The sequence below is a fragment of the Grampus griseus genome (genome assembly GCF_964374135.1).
Source record: "Grampus griseus genome assembly, chromosome: X".
Taxonomy (NCBI): domain Eukaryota; kingdom Metazoa; phylum Chordata; class Mammalia; order Artiodactyla; family Delphinidae; genus Grampus; species Grampus griseus.
This window is the reverse complement of record NC_138999.1, coordinates 43,403,282-43,424,337: the sequence shown is the minus strand read 5'-3', so window position 1 is coordinate 43,424,337 and position 21,056 is coordinate 43,403,282. Positions and strand designations below refer to the sequence as shown.

At 42.9% G+C, this 21,056-nt stretch overlaps 1 protein-coding gene across 1 annotated transcript in view; it reads right to left on the bottom strand.

Moving 5' to 3' along the window:
* Nucleotides 1-6,289: 6,289 nt before the first annotated feature.
* The window catches only part of CCNB3 (cyclin B3), a gene marked incomplete at its 5' end in the record, with an annotated part of 51,013 nt that continues 36,246 nt past the window's right edge, over nucleotides 6,290-21,056 (bottom strand). The window contains 5 exons of the mRNA XM_082682048.1: nucleotides 6,290-6,427; nucleotides 6,649-6,779; nucleotides 10,193-10,342; nucleotides 11,177-11,332; nucleotides 14,670-14,807. Coding sequence (XP_082538174.1) covers nucleotides 6,355-6,427; nucleotides 6,649-6,779; nucleotides 10,193-10,342; nucleotides 11,177-11,332; nucleotides 14,670-14,807 — 648 coding nt within the window. The 3' untranslated portion in view covers nucleotides 6,290-6,354. The remainder of the gene's footprint in view (nucleotides 6,428-6,648; nucleotides 6,780-10,192; nucleotides 10,343-11,176; nucleotides 11,333-14,669; nucleotides 14,808-21,056) is intronic.

The window sequence follows — 21,056 nt, the reverse complement described above, 5'->3', positions numbered from 1 at the left end:
TTCTCTAGCTTCAAATTCCCCTCTTCTATTTTCAATTCACCAATAATGAGTGAGCCCCAGAATCCCTAGTTTCCCACCTTCAATAAAAGCAGCCAGCTAGGCTTGCTCACTCATTCTCTGTCTCTCTGTATGTCTCTCTGTCTCCCTCTTCCCCTTTCTGTCTCTGTGTGTGTCTCTCTCTCCCCCAACCCTTGACCTTGCTATGTGGCTCCAGGTGTGCTGTGTATTTTCCAGGACCTGTAAGCAAAAAACTTGTCTCCTTCAAAGTTTTTCTGATGGTTATTGCTGGGGGGATCTTGCAATCATAAGAACCACAGGGCAAGCCAAGCCACAACATTGGTTTTGAACAGGTTGAGACCAGCACAAAAGACATTTTCATAGATTAGAAGACTTAATATGGTTAAGATGGCAGTTCTCCCCAAACTGACCAATAAATTTGATGCAATCTCTATCAAAATCTCAACTTTCTTTTCAGAAATTGATAGGCTGATGCCAAAATTCATATAAAAATGCAAGGGACCCAGAATAGCCAAAACAATCTTAAGAAAAGAGGAATGAAGAAGAACTCACATTTCCCAATTTCAAAACTTACTAAAAAGCTTACTAAAAAGCCAATAATCAAAATGTTATGGTACTGGCATAAGGATGACATATAGGTAAATGGAAGAGAATTGAGAGTCCAGAAATAAGCTTTCACATTTATAGTCAATTAATCTTCAACAAGGGTGCCAAGATAATTAAGTGGAGAAAGAATAGTTTTTTCAACAAATGGTACTGGGGCAACTGGATATGTTACCAAGGCTGTTGCCCCAGAATCATACCCCTGTCCCTTCCTTGAATGTAAACCAAGTGCTCTTACCTAAGTTTCAGGAGGAAGCTGCAAAGAGAAAAACAAGAACTGGTTAGAACCAGCTAGGCCCAATATGGTGGAAGATTTGACTTACAGTAGGCCTTGAGCCTCACGATATGCTCATTGTAATACATTAGTAGGCTAAATGACACACCCACCAGTGCCTTGACAGTTAACAATTGCCATGACAACAATCAGAAAAGTCCATACAAGGACTAAAAAGGAGTGTTGCCTCAGTTCTGGTCCAAACCACACTTCTATTCTCAGATAAATCATGAATATTCCTCCCTCTCTTTCCAATTCCCTCCATTTTACATCAATCCTCCTATATATATGGTGTCTCCACCCAAATTGGGTTGAGAAGCTGATTTGCAAATGAGGTTCCCACTTCCCCATTCTTTGGCTATTGAATAAAGCTTGTGCTGTTCCAGTCTCAGCATCGGTTTCATTACTGGCAAATCGGATCGGAAAAAGAACCTCCCTGGCCAAGACAACAGGACTTGGCCTGGGCTAGGACCCCGGCGTGGGTCCAGGCGACCAATTCAGTAACATGTCCACATTCAAGAAAATGAAGTTGGACCCCTATATCACATCGTATACAAAAATTAATTCAAAATAGATTTAAGACCTAAATGTAAGAGCTAAAACTATAAAATTCAGAGAAGAAATATTGGGGATAAATCTTCATGACTTTAAACTAGGTAATGGTTTCTTAGATAAATTAAACTTCATCAAAATTTAAAACTTTTATGCTTCAAATAACACAATCAAGAATGTGAAAAGACAATCCACAAAATCAGAGAAAATGTTTGCAAATCATATATATGATCCAGATTATATAAAGAATTCTTACCACTCAATAATAAAGAAATAAATAACCCAATTAAGACTGGGCAAATAATGTGAACAGACATCTCTCCAAAGAAGATACATATATGGTGAATAAGCACAAGAAAAAAAATGTCCAACATCATTAGCCATCAGGGAAATGTGAATCAAAACCACAGTAAGATACCACTTTATGCCCATTAGAACTGCCATAACAGATAATAAAGAATGTTGGAGAGGATGTGGAGAAACTGGAACCCTCATACACTGCTGGTGGTAATGTAAAGTGGTCCAGCAATTTCCCTCTTCAGTATATACCCAAGAGAAATGAAAACACATGTCTACACAAAAACTTGTACATGAATGTTCAAAGCAGAATTATTCATATTAGTCAAAAAGTGGAAAAAATCCACATTTCCATCAACTGATGACTGGATAAACAAAATGTAGTATACCCATACAATGGAACGTTTTTCAGCAATGAAAGGAAATGAAATACTGACACATGCTACAATGTGGATGAACCCTGAAAACATTATGCTAAGTGGAAGAAGCTAAACACAAAAGGCTACACATTGTAAGATTTAATTTATACGCAATGTCCAGAACAGATAAATCTATAGAGACAGAAAGTAAATCAGTAGCTGTCTAGGGTTGGAGGGTGGGGATGGAGACTGACTGCTACTGGGTATGGGGTTTCTTTTTGGGGTGATGTAAATGTTCCAAAATTAGATCATGGTGATAGATGTACAACTCTGTGAATATATGAAAAACTATAGAATTGTACACTTTAAGTGGGTGAATTGTATGATATATGAATTATATCTCAATAAAACTGTTAAAAATCCATAAGGTTACAAAGAAAACCAGTTATACTGAACTAGAAGAATCAAAATATAAACACAAATTCTTGATAAAGAAATAGATGTGCTTCTTTAGAAAGGCATTAAACAACAAGATCCAGATCTAATAGTTACCTTAACTCTGAAGTAGTGATGAGTGTAAAATACATTTTGAGACATGTGCAATGATTATAACAAAAATGATTGATGGTTCCACTAGCACCTCTAAAGAACAATGGAGTTGGAGAAAAGGAGAGGAAATAAACCAGTTGTTTCCCCGATGAAGCTCCAGAATTAAAACGCAGGTACAAACAAGACACTTCCTTTTAGTGAGGCTGGAGATTTGCAAGACAGCTTCCAGCCTAGTGCTTTTAGCATGTTTACACTTAGTTGGCTGTGCCAGCTAAATCACTGCCAAGCAGCTTGGACCTCTGTGGCTGTACCCTTTAGTCATCCTGCAAAGCAGTGGGATGGGGCAAGAGGGAACCTAATGATATCTGGTCATCAAGGCAAAGCAAGTTGGGAGGGAGAATGGAAAATTGACACAATGGGTAAGAAAGCACTAAGACTATTTGCAAACAGAGCGACCAACAAGGGTTTAATCTCCAAAACATACAAACAGCTCATGCAGCTCTGTGTCAAAAAAACAAACAACCTAATCAAAAAATGGACACAAGATCTAAATAGACATTTCTCCAAAGAAGATATACAGATGGCCAACAAACACATGAAACGATGCTCAATATCAATAATTATCAGAGAAATGCAAATCAAAACTACGAGGTATCACCTCACACTGGTCAGAATGGCCATCATCAAAAAGTATACAAACAATAAATGCCGGAGAGGGTGTGGGAAAAAGGGAACCCTCCAACACTGTTGGTAGGAATGTAAACTGGTACAGCCACTATGGAGAACAGTATGGAGGTTCCTTAAAAAACTACAGATAGAACTACCATATGATCTAGCAATCCCACTCCTGGGCATATATCCAGAGAAAACCATACTTCAAAGAGATACATGCATCCCAATGTTCACTGCAGCACTATTTGCAATAGCCAAGACATGGAAGCAACCTAAATGTCCATCGACAGATGAACGGATAAAGAAGATGTGGTACATATACAATGAGCCATAAAAATGAACGAAATAATGCCATTTGTAGCAACGTGGATGGACCTAGAGATTCTCATACTAAGTGAAATACTGAGCCCACGTGCTACAACTACTGAAGCCCGTGGGCCTAGAGCCCGTGCTCTGCAACAGGAGAAGCCACTACGATGAGAAGCCCACACACTGCATCGAAGAGTAGCTCCCACTCACTCTAACTAGAGGAAGCCTGTGCACAGCAACAAAGACCCAACACAGCCAAAAAATTAAATAAATAAATAAATAAGAAGAATGGGGCTTCCCTGGGGGCACAGTGGTTGAGAGTCCGCCTGCCAATGCAGGGGACACGGGTTCGTGCCCCAGGCCAGGAAGATCCCACATGCCGCAGAGCAGCAGGGCCCGTGAGCCATGGCCGCTGAGCCTGCGCGTCTGGAGCCTGTGCTCCACAACGGGAGAGGCCACAACAGTGAGAGGCCCACGTATTGCAAAAAAAAAAAAAAGGGAATGAAATAATGCCATTTACAGCAACATGGATGGGCCGAGAGATTATCATACTAAGAAAGTCATACAGAGAAAGACAGATACAATATGATATCATTTATATGTGGAATCAAAAAAATAATACAAACAAACTTACTTACAAAACAGAAATAGAGGCATAGATGTAGAAAACAAACTTACGGTTACCAGGGGGGAAAGGGAGGGAAGGATAAAATTGGGAGATCGGGATTGACATATACACACTACTGTATATAAAATAGATAACAAATAAGAACCTGCTGTATAGCACAGGGAACTCTAGTCAATACTCTTTAATGACCTATATGGGAAAAGAATCTAAAAAAGAGTGGGGGGCTTCCCTGGTGGCGCAGTGGTTGAGAGTCCGCCTGCCGATGCAGGGGACATGGGTTCATGCCCCGGTCCAGGAAGATCCCACATGCCGCGGAGCGGCTGGGCCCGTGAGCCATGGCCACTGAGCCTGCGCGTCCGGAGCCTGTGCTCCACAACGGGAGAGGCCACAACAGTGAGAGGCCCGCGTACTGCAAAAAAAAAATAAAATAAGAATAAAAATAAAAAAGAGTGGGTATATGTATATGTATAACTGATTCACTTTGCTGTACACCTGAAACTAACACAACATTGCAAATCAACTATACTCCAATTAAAAACTAAAACAGACTCACAGATTTTGAAAACAAACTTATGGTTACCAAAAGGGAAACATGGAGGGGGGAGGGATAAATTAGGAGCTTTGGATTAACATACACACACTACTATATACAAAATAACCAATGAGAATCTACTGTATAGCACAGGGAACTCTACTCAATATTCTGTAATAACCTATATGGGTAAAGAATCTGAAAAAGAACATATACATATATGTATATGTATAACTGAATCACTTTACTGAAACTAACACAACATTGTAAATCAACTATACTCCAATAAAAGTTTTTAAAAAATAAAATTTGAGGAAACAAAAAAATAAAACGTTTTTTAAAAATAGAAAGCACTAAGACATCTAAGGTCATGACATGCTCTCCCTCCTGTGTCCAACCCTTCAGAAAAGGAGATATGACCAGACTAGCATAGGGATTCTTGGGTCAGAATTGGGGAGTCTTCAATGACTGTCCCCCCTACCAGATATCCATCTCCAGGACTAATTTTCAAAATATTTGACAAGTGATAACAATCAGCCACAGAGCAATCACAACAGTTGCCAGCCACAGTACTAGAACAGAGTCCTGGAGGTCTCCTGCTATGACAGACATTACTTGATTCAGTTGCTAGATTGTGGGGAGGTCCCAGAGGTCCTAGAGGCAAGATTGAGGCAGTGGCTCTTCATCAACCAGCACAGAAGATGTTCAAGTCCTCTGTTAACAACTGAAGTACCTGTACCAGTACACATTACCCCAAAGATAGGGGAGAGAGAGAGAGAGAGTAGAACCTCCTTAAAGCTTTATGAATGAAGGATTGAGCAACTGGTTGATGCTTACATTCATGGGACATCTTGCTGATTTCACAGGTGGAAATTTCTCCTCTTTATTGAAAGACCAAAAGAGACTTCAGTGCACCACTCAAAGTTTTTTTCAAATTTAGACTCTAGAAAGACACCTTACTACAAAAGTAGGGGTACATTTCAGTGAAAATCCTTATCCCTACCTTTTCATCATCTAGGAAGAAGCAAGGAAAGCTGGCAACCTGAAATGGGGACCAAAGGGTATTGGCCCACGTTTCCAGCTGTCCCAGATCTGAACACTGAGGCCTGTCGGGTAGTGGGGTCTCTTTGGACTACCCCTCCCACCACAAGTCTACAGACTCATTCATCAGTTCACACCTAGATCAATTCCTCTTCCTGTGAAGAGAAAGTCTACAAACAGAGAGGGAAATTGGATAAGCTAGACCCTGAGGCACAGCCTTTACTAGGCAGGAAAAAAACAGGGCTATGTGTGGGGCTCCTGAGCAATAAGGGGGGAAGTGAGCCATGTTAACAACAACCATTAATTTTTATTAAATTTCTAATCAAATACAACAATAATTTCTTCTCTTTCATAAAAAAACACAAATATTTACAACATTATCAGTTTGGGAATAGACAAACAGTAAAAATGAAGAAAAGTGATGAAAAGACAAATTCAAGGACAGAATAAATACAGCTTATTTACACGCCTGCCTGGCCCCGGTGGCTGCTGCCAGAGTACCAGACCCTCGGCCTCAGAATTAGCAGCAGTTCAAAATCTCCTCCAGTTTCAACACGTCCAAGGGTGGGATTTTGGTGACTTCAAAGAAGACCCTGCAAAAGGAAGAGGGGTCTGCTCAGTGTAAAATAGCCCAAAGCAAGCAGGCTCCATGGAATAAGTGGGACATAGGCCCTTGGTTCCCTATCTTGCTTTAACTCTGGAGCAGAAAGTAAGGTAAAAAGTACCTGAATCTTTATTTTCCCTTAAATGAGGTTAGTCTGGGCCTCCCCATGACTGAGCACAAACCCAGCCTCAACTGGAGCTTGGTACTTACTGGTGAGAATACTTGGAATGCACAGTCTTGAGCTTATTGCACAAACGCAAAGTCAGCAGGATGTTCAGCTGCCTGACCAAGGGGTGAAGATCAGAGGTCTTGTAGCCACTGTAATACTCCAGGGTAGGAGCCTGGAAGAAGCAACATGGACAGTGACTTTTACAACAGGAAGCAGATACTTCCTGTCTCCAATACCCAAATCGAAACTTCCTATCCATAGTACAGGCAGGGAAGAAAGTCAAACAATTCAAAGACTCATAGAGCACAGACACCGACCAATAATTATAGGGTACTACCTAGAAGACTATGTTCCAGCTGCAGGCTAGTGATATGGCTATATCCATATGCACCAGCTGGATATTAGCCCTAGCCATAGGTATTTAAACTGAAATCCACCAAAGAATTTAAGGAACAGGACTGACTTTGTTACTTACTCTCAGGTTAAGAGCCAATGGCCAGGCAAACCTCAGAACAAACTTGAGGTCCCAACTAAATAGCCAGCAGGAACTTAAGGCTGTTCCTCCTCTCTGGCTCAAACAGCTATCATTTCATGCATTCATTTTCTCAGTCAACTTTAAGGATGCCTATCATGTGGCAAAAGGAATATAGCAGAGTGTTTAAGAGCAAAGGCTCTGGAGGCAAACTGCCTGGGTTCAAATTCCAGCTCCATTAACAGCATGGCCTTGAGCCAGTTACTTAACCTCTAGGTGCCTCAGTTTCCAAATCTGCCAAATAGGGACGATTACAGTAATTATATAACAGGCTTAAATGAGTTAATAGACATAAAGCACACGGAACAGAGTCTAGCACATACCCAAACAATGCTAGCTAGGATATTACCAAGCCCCATACAGGATGCTGGGAATACAAAGATGACTAAGAGATGACTAAGGCTCCTGCTCTTGAGGAGTCTGTAGTCTAGTTGGGGAGACAGACATGCACACATAGAATTATAAAATGTGTGGGAAGTGCTACAATGGAAGGGAGCATGGGACAGTGGAGGAACAGAGCTGCAGGACCCATGAATTTTGGCTGGGAAAGTCACAAAAAGCTTTGCAGAGGAGGGCACATCTGCAATAGGTACTGAAAGTCTAGTGGGAGTTCCACAGGTAGAGAAAAGAAAATTCATTATTCTGTGAGGCAGTGGTTTTCTTAAAATGTCTTAAATTATTTTCCCTGAACTCATGTTTTCCCAAATATCTTACCTGGAAGCCCAAATATCTTACCTGGAATTGGGGGTGGGAACTAAGAAGCCCACCAATTTGGATCCCTTTACCTTTTACATGGCCCCTGGGCCCCTGAGATACTTCTGCAGGAATCCCAAGGCTCTACTGAATACTCTTTGGAAACCACTGCCACAGGCAAAGGGCAGTCATTGGCATGCTGAGCAGGGGAGTAACACATGGGATAACACATCATATTGGGTGTGTTAATTAAGATTAACAGCCCTACTGTCACTGCCCCAATTGTTCACATTGTTCAATTGTTCACTGCCCCAATGCTTCACATTGATTATTATAAAAGCCCACTCACTGGTGTTGATACGTTCACATACGCTCTCTCATCTAATATACCTTCCATACTGCTATATACTAGTACTGTTTCCAAAACATACAAACAGGAAGATGTCACTCCCCTGCCTTAAAAACTTGCAATGCCTTAGTGTAAAATGGATCTTTCAGCATGGCATCAAAGGCCTCTCACAATCTGACCACACTCTACCATTCTGGTCTCACCTCTCACCATTCCCTACTCATACGTCCTCTGCTCTATCCATAGGAAATGTCTTATTCTGCCCTGAATACATCACACTGTTTTCTTATTGCCTTCACATCTTTTCAATTGTTGTTCCCTCTGCCTAGAATGTCTCTTCTCAAGGTTCCTACTCATCTCTCAAGACCCAACTCAAAAGTCACCTCCTCTGTGAAGACTTTCTCATCTATAGCAGTATATATAGTGTAGAGGACTATGGATCCAGACTACCTGGGTTCAGATCAGGGCTGACACTTAGCTGATACTCACTGGTACAGCCATGCCAAGTGTTAAAACACTGAAATATTTTTATACTGGTTGGCAAGCAGTTTGCTGCCCTGAGCCTCTCAACTGTCCTCCCTCAGGACCTACCAGCCTTCCCCAGGACCCAAGGGTAAAAGCCTGGGTCAGCATGGGGCCTCCAAGATCATGGCTCCAGGGCTACGGCCACATCCATTCTGATTATAGAGTAGGTATATTCTTTGAACAGACTCCTAGTTCCCAAAATCCTAGCTCTGCCTCTCATTAGCCAAACATGGGAAGTTATTTCTTATCTGTACAATAGGAATAATAGTGCTGATCTCATAGGGCTGTTGTGAAGATTGAGTTAATAGACAAAGTGTTTAGTTCACTGTCTAAGAACTCAATAAATGCTAGCCATTATTATTACGTATTCTTTCTCATCGCCATCCCTGCCATTTACTTAATGCTTTCTCTGTCCCAAGAAATATCAGTGCCTTGTCCAAATTCACACAACTGTTTATAGGGTTTTTCCTCAGCACACAGAGGTTTCTCCATCAGTAGTGGTGGTAGAATTTCTAGGCTGCAGGGTCTTAGGAGTGGTTGGGAAGAGTATGCTCATTTGCAAGCATACTTTTTCTATTGGATTGCATGTTACACGTCAGTAAAAATTCATAGTTTTCTAAAGTTACTTTTATTCACAATTTTTTATAAAATTGAGAAAGTATCAAATATGCATTTTATTTGTATTGGGGAAGGAGGCTGTGGGGGCCTTCCTCCTCAGAGAAGAGCACAATAGTATATCTGAGTCCCCTGTTATACACATGGACAGTTGCTTTCACTACTCTGTTCTCTGGGTCAGTGCTTTCCAAATCCTGTTCCAATGAGCTCCCTTGGGGGCCCAACCTTGCTGAGGGGGCTGCAAGGAGCAGGGGTGGAATGGGGTAAGGCAAGAAGTGGGTCCACGCCACCCCCTGCTGCAATCAGAATAATTTCACATTAGTCTGTTTTGTGATACTGGGCTTTCAGGTAAGCTGTCTTTGGAAGAAAGGGTACTGTGATGAAGAAAAGTGAAATAAAATACTTTAAAACCATGGCTCTAGAAACCCTTTAGGCAGCCAGGCCCCTAAGATGTCAAGATGTTAAAGGATTCATAATGGCAGGTATGTAGTAGTTTTGTCACAGAGTTTCCCACAGCCCTAGTTTACACCTTCCTCCTGAGCTGACCCTGTGCTTTTAAATCCCTATCCCTGGGACTTTCCTGGTGGTCCACTGGTTAAGAATCTGCCTTCCAATGCAGGGGACGGGGGTTTGATCCCTGGGCAGGGAACTAAGATCCCACATGCCACGGGGCAACTAAGCCCACGTGCCGCAATTACTGAGCCCACACACTCTGGAGCCCATGTGCCACAGCTGAAGAGAAGCCCGTGTGCTGCATGAAGAGCCCACATCCTGTAACTAAGACTCGATGCAGCCAAAAATAAAATAAATAAATAAATATGTTTTTTTTAAAATCCCTACTCCTTCTTCCCCACCGCACACAAGTGTTTACCAAGTGTCCGAGCTTCTTCATGTAGAGGGCCAGGAGGAAGGAGCCAGCAGCTAGCTTGGAAGCCCTCTCCTGGACATAGTCGTATTCCTGCAGGGTCATTTCACAGATGAAGCGGGACAAGGTCAGTGTCTTCATGCTGGCATGGACACACTAAAGGCAGGAAGAAGACTGGCTCAGCAATCAATTCAGAACACTGGCACCAAGCAGAAAACCCCCTGCACTCACTTACTCCAGTTATCCCACCTTGGGCCTAAATGGCTCTCTGCCTGAACAATGTACCTCTTTTGCCACCATGACTCACACTAAGGACCCTGCCCCCAAAGCACAGAATCTTTAGGAGGGGGGATTATGAAATTGGCAATGGTATTTGCCATTTTCAGGGTTTTAAACCAAATTATCAAGTGTGATTGTGGTACCCTCCACCTCCCCTTTCTGTACATGCCATCCTTTGAAGAGCCGAAGGCCTCCAACTGTTGACTTTTCACTGGGTTCCAGACTAGGAGGTATTTCATGCTCCAAAAGAACTCCTTCCCTTTTCTTGTTTGAATATGTGTGTGTGTGTGTGTGTGTGTGTGTGGGCGCGCATGTGTGTATACACACACACACACACACACACAAATCCTACAACAAGACACACTTGTATAATACAAAGTGACTTCCCCTGTAACCAATATTCAGGTGAAGGAAGAGAACTTTGACAGCATCTCCCCTAAACTTCCCAAGTGTCCCTTCCTGATCAAAGAATCTTCTTCCCCTCCCCTACTCTGCCCTCACCTCAAAACTTTATAGGCATACCATGGAAATATGCAATTTTCTTCCCCCCACACTCCATAAAGATTGCCAATCTAGGAGGGTGGACTGAAGAAGAAATTCCCCTGTCCCCAGTTGTCCCTTTCCCTTTTCCTACCACTCAAGCAGCCACTCTGGGAATGGAGGGGACTAACCCAGCAGTGGTAAAATGAAGATGTACCTGCCCTGTCTTACCTTAGCATATCTGCGCAGAAAATGATAAGCGATGGGAATGTTGATATCAAATTTGAGGGTTTTTAGGATGCTGATTTCCATGGCGAGCATCTCATCTCGCTTATAAATATCATCACAGATGTACAGGAAGTCATCCACACAAGGTGGGCTGGGCTCCTATGGGTGGAGAGGAGAGGCAGTCACAACCAGGCTAAGACAGCCCACTCCTCTCTGCTTGGAGATGAAAGGCAGGGGAGGAGAGGGGTGAAGGATAGGAGGTAATAACATTCCCTGGCATGAACCTTCAGGGTAGCTCTGAGAGCCAGCTTCTGGTTTTTGAGTAGTACATCTGAAAAACAAAATCAGAGAGATAGGAGGAGAGAGGATAGGGCCTCTTGTGGTAGATTCTTATAGCACTGGAAGCGGCATAATATGGCACAGGGACTGGAAGCACTGATCTCTCTTCTAATGAGTGAGAGCCAGAAATGGGAAATCTAAGGCCTACTCTTGGGGAAACAGAGGGAAGGAGACCACAGGAAGGGAGCTAGAGATGGAAAATAAGCCCGCACTTTGTTTTCTTGTCTAAGGAATGAATAAAGATGTTTGAGAGGGGGCACTACTGGGGTAATAGGCAGTGAGAGACAGAGAGAGATAGGCACAGAGGGAACCTAAGCAGAGACTGAAGACCAAGGGATGGGAGATGTGCAAGGGGGCTAGACTGGGAAGGTCCAATCCAAGCCAAGGGTGAGAAGAAAACCCCCCTCCACAATCTGGGGCACCTTTCCATGTCCTGCCCTTTGCAGGTTGAACCTTAGTTTGGGGGAAAGGACTAGGAGGCAGGTAGACCCCTGAATCTTTTCTCTAGCTGCACCTCACTGCCCACCCCAGCCTTCTTCTCACACCTTTATTTTCAGATCACAAACTGGACCAACCCTCTGGGTTTGCAGACAGGGAAATTGAGGCCCAGAGAGAGGAAGTGACTTGCTCAAGGTCACACAGCAACCTAGTGACAAGACCAGGACAAGAAACTCTCCCTTCTACTGCTCTACTCACCAGTGGCTCCTTCCTTTCTTCTCTTCTCATATCATCTCCATACCTCCCCTTGCAAAAGTCTTTCTGTACTTCTCAGTCCTGTGAGGGGAAGACACCCCTGCTCCAAAAAACTTAGTGGAGGTCCTTTGTCCTGATAACCAGAAGAGGGGTGCTCCTTGTTCCAAAATTTGCTAACGAGAGCACCTTGCACACTCCTTCTCCCTCCCGCTCTTGGTTGTCCAGGAACCCCCAGCTGCTTTTTTAACCCCCTTGAGGCTGAGACAGGGAGCACTTGCTTAAGCCACAAGGACATCCCTAGGTAGGTGGAGGAAGGAGGAGAAAGGGAGAGACGTGAAAAGAGAAAGGAAGGGGAGCAAGGGAATGAACCAGGAAGCCAGTGAGCAGGGAAGGAAATGAGCTAGAGAGGGAAGCAGGGAACAAGGGAGAGAGTGAGGGAGGAGGAAGAGAAAGAGGAAGAAAGGGAAGGAGGAGGCTAGGGAGCAAGGGCAATCAGGAGGGAGGGAGGATGGGAAGGAGGGAGAGAACCAAGGAGAAAAGGAGCCAGGGAGGGAAAGAGGGTGGAAGGGAACAAGCATGAGTGGGTGGGAGGGAGTGACCATGGAAGTGAGTGAGAGGGAGCTGAGCAGAGAGGGAGCAGGGAGTGAGGGGGAGCAAGGGAACCAGGGAGCAAGACAGTAGGGAAGGAAGTGAGCCAGAGAGGGAAATGGGGAGAACGAGGGAGGGAGGGAGGGAGGGAGGGAGGAAGGAAGAAGAGAGAGAAGGAGGAAAAAGGAAGGAGACAGGGAAGGAGGGTGTGAGGAAGTTAAGGTGGGGGGAGTCATGGTGCCAGAGTACCATGGAGCAAGGATGGGAGATACGGAGGGAAGGAGCAAGCAGGGAGGGGAGAGAAGGAACCAGCAGAAAAGGAAGGGTGAGGGAGGAGGGGAGGAGGAAGCAAAGGAGGAGGGAGGGGAGCACACACTAGAGAAGCAACAGGGAGGAGAGGGAAGGAGGAGGAAGAGAGAGAGGGAGTGACAGAGGGAAGAACATTAGCTAGGGAAGGAGAGAAGAGAGTGAACAAAGGAAAGGGACAGGAAGGGAGGGAGGGTGGAAGAGAGGAGGGTGGAGTAGGAGGGAAGGCGCGATGGGGTGGGTAGGTGGGTGGGAAGGCATGGAGGAGTGAGGGATAGAACCAGGGTGGAAGGGAGAGGGTCATGGAAGGAGGGATCAAGTGAGGAGGGGAAGGAGTGAGCGAGAGAAGGATAGAGAAAAGGAGAGTTAGAAAGAGCAACAGAGAGTGGGTGGGTGGGATGGAGGGAGGGGCCCAGCATGGAGTGAGCGAGTGTACAAAACAGGGATTGAGGGATCAAGGAAGGGATTGAAAGAAGGCTGGAGGGAAGAAGGGAGCTACCGAGCAAGGGCAGAAGTGGAACAGGGCAGAAGTGGAGCGAGGGTGGAAGTGGAGCAAGGGCAGAAGTGGAGAGAGAGCAGAATTGAAGAGAGGGTGGAAGTGCAGTGAGGGCCGGAAGTGGAGTGAGGGCCGGAAGTGGTGAGAGAGGGAGGCAAGTAAGGAGCAAAGGAGGGGTGGAGTTAGAGAGGGAGGTACTGATCGAGGTAGGAGCTAGTGAGTAAAGGAGAGAATGAAGAAGGGAAGCAGAAAGCTAGTTAGGGACAGATCTGAGTAGGGAACACAAAGACAAATCCACAGTTCTAAAGGTTTTTGTACTCATAAAAGTTGCTACTTCTCTGTTCCTAAACCCTAAGGTTTTATACTATTAGTCTATCTGAAGGAAAAATGAGAGTAGAACAAGATCATTTAGCATATAAGGAAGAGGAAAGACTCAGATAAAGTAGTTAGATGGATATGGTTATGAAGGAAAGGCCAGCTACTTGCTTTTATACTGCTACTTCAAAAATAACTAATTTACTTGGACTCACTACCATCTACACCAGGCCATTTTCTCTTAAATGTCTCCAGCACCTAGATTTGGAAATGCTTCCTTATATAAGCAATTCAAGACTCCACTAGACAGAGGTGGAGTTGCTGGAAGAAGAAAATGGGGTGGGGACAGAAAATTATGGTCCAGAAGGAAGCTTTAAAAAGAACAATCCATTTAACTAGTAATATGTCCACCTACACACATCTTCAAAGAGGAAAAGGGAGAATTTTGTTGACGCCAGGAAACAAATACACCACCATTTGCACCCAACACCAGTTTCCCTGCTTAGGAAGACAAAAAATCGGTAGGAAAACTTATTTGTGTGCATGTATGTAATTGTATACACACACAAATACACATGTGAATGTACACACATGCGTATATATATATGTATATACATGTATATAATATATACATACACATATGCATGCATATATATACATACATATGTAAATGTACATACATACATACATACATATATATCTGGCTTGGATAGAAACCGATTGATTAGTTTTCTCCAGGTCCTATGGACTCAGGCTCACCTCAAATTTTGCTGCAATCAGAAAAGCAGTGGAACCAAGGAGTTGTAGCTTGTCCCTCTTGCATATTACCTCCATAAGGTAGTGATCTACCAGCTTCACTGCCAAGTACAGGGTCTCATGACTCATCTCAAAGGTCATCTGGAGGAACACACAAACAGGGCAGGAATCCACGTATTGTCCAACTCCAAAGGCACATCCAAATAGATGTAACTACCTGGTCTGTGGTATTGAGGACAGTGGTGCTACCAGGCCTGGCCAGCTGAAACTCTGCTATGAATGCAAGAACTCATTCAGTTAGGGGTCTGGCTATATCTCTAGTGCCTTTGAGGACCCTGGCATTATCTATCCCTACACATTTGGGTAAGTGACCAATCTTACATCAGAGGGAGATGCTCTGCCTTCTCTATGAGCACCTTGAGTGAACACACCCTCTCTCTTTCATCTCCAAAACTTAGATTCTTGCTTTCCCCATTTGCTACTTTGTAGTGTAAACCCTGACGGTTGACTTTTTGTAATGCAAGTGCCTGACTTAAGCTCTGATTGCCAAAGCATCCACTTCAAAGAGGCATTCAGATAATAGGGAGACATCTTCAAGATGGCAGAGGAGTAAGACGTGGAGACCACCTTCCTCCCCACAGATACATCAGAAATACATCTACACATGGAACAACTCCTACAGAACAGCTACTGAACGCTGGCAGAAGGCCTCAGACTTCCAAAAAGGCAAGAAACTCCCCACGTACCTGGGTAGGGCAAAAGAAAAAACAGAGACAAAAGGATAGGGACGGGACCTGCACCAGTGGGAGGGAGCTGTGAAGGAGGAAAAGTTTCCACACACTAGGAAGCCCCTTCACTGGCGGAGACGGGGTGTGGGTGGGGGGGGACACTTCGGAGCCACAGAGGAGAGCGCAGCAACAGGGGTGCAGAGGACAAACCAGAGTGATCCCCGCACAGAGGATCGGTGCCGACCAGCACTTACCAGCCTGACATGCTTCTCTACTCACCCACCAGGGTGGGTGGGGACTAGGAGCAGAGGCTCTGGTGGGTCAGATCCCAGGGAGAGGACTGGGGTTGGCTGAGGGAACACAGCCTGAATGGGGTTAGTGCGCCACAGCTAGCAGGGAGGGAGTCCAGGAAAAGGTCTGGAACTGCCTAAGAGGCAAGAGACCATTGTTTCAGGGTGTGCGAGGAGAAGAGATTCAGAACACTGCTTAAAAGAGCTTCAGAGATGGGCACAAACCGCCGGCAACCACCACAGACAACAGAGATGGGCATGAACTGCTAACGCTGCTCCTGAAGCCACCAAAACTCCTGTGTGCAAGCACAGATCACTATCCACAGCTCCCCTCCAAGAAGCCTATGCAGCCCACCACTGCCAGCGTCCTGTGATCCAGGGGAAACTTCCCCAGGAGAACACAAAGCACACCTCAAGCTGTTGCAATGTCACTCGGGCCTCTGCCTCCACAGGCTCACCCCGCCTTCTATACACCTCCCTCCCCCCGGCCTGAGGAGGCAGAGCCCGCGAATCAGCCACTCCTATTTTTTTTTTAACATCTTTATTGGCGCACAATTGCTTTACAATGGTGTGTTAGTTTCTGCTTGATAACAAAGTGAATCAGTTATACATATACATATGTTCCCATATGTCATCCCTCTTGCATCTCCCTCCCTCCCACCCTCCCTATCCCACCCATCCAGGTGGTCACAAAGCACTGAGCTGATCTCCCTGTGCCATGAGGCTGCTTCCCACTAGCTACCTATTTTACATTTGGTAGTGTATATATGCCCATGCCACTCTCTCACTTTGTCACAGCTTACCCTTGCCCCTCCCCATATCCTCAAGTCCATTCTCTAGTAGGTCTGTGTCTTTATTCCCGTCTTACCCCTAGGTTCTTCATGACCTTTTTCTTTTCTTAAATTCCATATATATGTGTTAGCATACATTATTTGTTTTTCTCTTTCTGACTTACTTCACTCTGTATGACAGACTCTATCTAGGTCCATCCACCTCATTACAAATAGCTCAATTTCGTTTCTTTTTATGGCTGAGTAATATTCCATTGTATATATGTGCCACAACTTCTTTATCCATTCATCTGATGATGGACATTTAGGTTGCTTCCATCTCCTGGCTATTGTAAATAGAGCTGCAATGAACATTTTGCTACATGACTCTTTTTGAATTATAGTTTTCTCAGGGTATATGCCCAGTAGTGGGATTGCTGGGTCGTATGGTAGTTCCCCTTTAACCCCCTCCTGTCGACACCAGAGGGCAACCTACATGCAGAGGCAGGGCCAAATCTGAAGCTGAGCTCCAGGAGCTGTGCAAACAAAGAAGAGAAAAGGAATTTTCTCCTTGCAGCCTCAGAAGCAGCGGATTAAACCTCCACAATCAACTTGATGTACCCTGTATCTCTGGAACACCTGAATAGACAACAAATCACCCAAAATTGAGGCGGTGGACTTTGGGAATGAAGAGGAAATAGGCAGTCTACCTGAAAAATAATTCAGAATAATGATAGCAAAGATGAACAATCTTGGAAATAGAATGTTACAAGAGACAAGGAAGGACACTACATAATGATCAAGGGATCAATGCAAGAAAAAGATATAACAATTATAAATATATATGCACCCAACATAGGAGCACCTCAATACATACGGCAATGGCTAACAGCCATAAAAGGAGAAATCGAGAGTAAAATCGACAATCATAGTAGGGGACTTTAACACCCCACTTTCAACAATGGAAACATCATCCAAAAAGAAAATAAATAAGAAACAAAAGCTTTAAATGATACGTTAAACAAGATGGACTTAATTGATATTTATAGGACATTCCATCCAAAAACAACAGAATACACATTCTTCTCAAGTGCTCATGGAACATTCTACAGGATAGATCATATCTTGGGTCACAAATCAAGCCCTGGTAAATTTAAGAAAATTGAAATTGTATCAACTACCTTTTCCGACCACAATGCTATGAGACTAGATATCAATTACAGGAAAAGATCAGTAAAAAATACAAACACATGGAGGCTAAACAATACACTACTTAATAACCAAGCGATCACTGAAGAAATCAAAGAGGAAATCAAAAAATACCTAAAAACAAATGATAATGAAGACACGACGACACAAAACCTATGGGATGCAGCAAAAGCAGTTCTAAGAGGGAAGTTTATAGCAATACAATCCTACCTTAAGAAACAGGAAACATCTCGAATAAACAACCTAACCTTGCACCTAAAGCAATTAGAGAAAGAAGAACAAAAAAAGCCCAAAGGTAGCAGAAGGAAAGAAATCATGAAGCTCAGATCAGAAAGAAATGAAAAAGAAATGAAGGAAATGAAAGCAAAGATCAATAAAATTAAAAGCTGGTTCTTTGAGAAGATAAACCAAATGGATAAACCATTCGCCAGACTCATCAAGATAAAAAGGGAGAAGACTCAAATCAATAGAATTAGAAATGAAAAAGGAGAAGTAATAACTGACACTGCAGAAATACAAAGGATCATGAGAGACTACTACAAGCAAATCTATGCCGAAAAATGGACAACCTGGAAGAAATGGACAAATTCTTAGAAATGCACAACGTGCCGAGACTGAACCAGGAAGAAATAGCAAATATGCACAGACCAACCACAAGCACTGAAATTGAAACTGTGATTAAAAATCTTCCAACAAACAAAAGCCCAGGACCATATGGCTTCACAGGCGAATTCTATCAAACATTTAGAGAAGAGCTAACACCTATCCTTCTCAAACACTTCCAAAATATAGCAGAGGCAGGAACACTCCCAAACTCATTCTACAAGGCCACCATCACCCTGATACCAAAACCAGACAAAGATGTCAAAGAGAAAGAAAACTAAAGGCCAATATCACTGATGAACATAGATGCAAAAATCCTCAACAAAATACTAGCAAACAGAATCCAACAACACATTAAAAGGATCATACACCACGATCAAGTGGGGTTTATTCCAGGAATGCAAGGATTCTTCAATATATGGAAATCAATCAATGTGATAAACCATATTAAAAAATTGAAGGAGAAAAACCATATGATAATCTCAATAGATGCAGAGAAAGCTTTTGACAAAATTCAACACCCATTTATGATAAAAACCCTGAAGAAAGTAGGCATAGAGGGAACTTTCCTCAACATAATAAAGGCCATATATGACTAACCCACAGACAACATCATCCTCAATGGTGAAAAACTGAAACCATTTCCACTATGATCAGGAACAAGACAAGGTTGCCCACTCTCACCACTCTTATTCAACATAGTTTTGGAAGTTTTAGCCACAGCAATCAGAGAAGAAAAAGAAATAAAAGGAATCCAAATTGGAAAAGAAGAAGTAAAGCTGTCACTGTTTGCAGATGACATGATACTATACATAGAGAATCCTAAAGATGCCACCAGAAAACAACCAGAGCTAATCAAGGAATTTGGTTAAGTAGCACAACACAAAATTAATGCACAGAAATCTCTGGCATTCCTATACACTAATGATAAAATATCTGAAAGTGATATTAAGAAAACACACGTATTTACCACTGCAACAAAAAGAATAAAATATCTAGGAATATACCTACCTAAGGAGATAAAAGACCTGTATGCAGAAAATTATAAGACACTGATGAAAAAATTTAAAGGTGATACAATAGATGGAGAGATATACCATATTCTTGGATTGGAAGAATCAACATTGTGAAAATGCATCTACTACCCAAAGCAATCTACAGATTCAATGCAATCCCTATCAAACTACCACTGGCATTTTTCACAGAACTAGAACAAAAAATTTCACAATTTGTATGGAAACACAAAAGACCCTGAATAGCCAAAGCAAACTTGAGAAAGAAAAATGGAGCTGGAGGAATCAGGCTCCCTGATTTCAGACTATACTACAAAGCTACAGTAATCAAGACAGTATGGTACTGGCACAAAAACAGAAATATAGATCAATGGAACAGGATAGAAAGCCCAGAGATAAACCCATGCACATACAGTCACCTTATCTTTGATAAAGGAGGCAAGAATACACAGCAGAGAAAAGACAGCCTCTTCAATAAGTGGTGCTGGGAAAACTGGACAGGTACATGTAAAACTATGAAATTAGAACACTCCCTAACACCATACACAAAAATAAACTCAAAATGGATTAAAGACCTAAATGTAAGGCCAGACACTATCAAACTCTTAGAGGAAAACATAGGAAGAACACTCTATGAAATAAATCACAGCAAGATCCTTTTGACCCACCTCCTAGAGAAATGAAAATAAAAACAAAAATAAACAAATGGGACCTAATGAAACTTAAAGGCTTTTGCACAGCAAAGGGAACCATAAACAAGACCAAAAGACAACCCTCAGAATGGGAGAAAATATTTGCCAGTGAAACAACTGACAAAGGATTAATCTCCAAAATTTACAAGCAGCTCATGCAGCTCAATATCAAAAAACAAACAATCCAATCCAAAAATGGGTTGAAGACGTAAACAGAGATTTATCCAAAGAAGATTTACAGATTGCCAACAAACACATGAAAGAATGCTCAACATCATTAATCATTAGAGACATGCAAATCAAAATTACAATTAGATAGCATCTTGTATCGGTCAGAATGGCCATCATCAAATAATCTAGAAACAGTAAATGCTGGAGAGGGTGTGGAGAAAAGGGAACCCTCTTGCACTGTTGGTGGGAATGTAAACTGATACAGCCACTATGGAGAACAGTATGGAGGTTCCTTAAAAAACTAAAAATAGAACAACCATATGACCCAGCTATCCCCCTAATGGGCATATACCCTGAGAAAACAATAATTCAAAAAGTGTCATGGACCAAAATGTTCATTGCAGCTCTATTTACAATACCTAGGACACTGAAGCAACCTAAGTGTCCATCAACAGATGAATGGATAAAGATGTGGCACATATATACAATGGAATATTACTCAGGCATAAAAACGATTGAAACTGAGTTATTTGTAGTGAGGTGGATGGACCTAGAGTCTGTCATACAGAGTGAAGTAAGTCAGAAAGAGAAAAACAAATACTGTATGCTAACACATATATATGGAATCTAAGGGAAAAAGAAAAAACGGTCATGAAGAACCAGGGGCAAGATGGGAATAAAGACACAGAACTATTAAAGAATAGACTTCAGGATATGGAGAGGGGTAAGGGTAAGCTCTGACAAAGTGAGAGAGTGGCATGGACATATATACACTAGCAAATGTAAAATAGATAGCTAGTGGGAAGCAGCCACATAGCACAGGGAGATCAGCTCGGTGCTTTGTGACCATCTAGAGGGGTGGCATAGAGAGGGTGGGATGGAGGGAGATGCAACAGGGAAGAGATATGGAAACA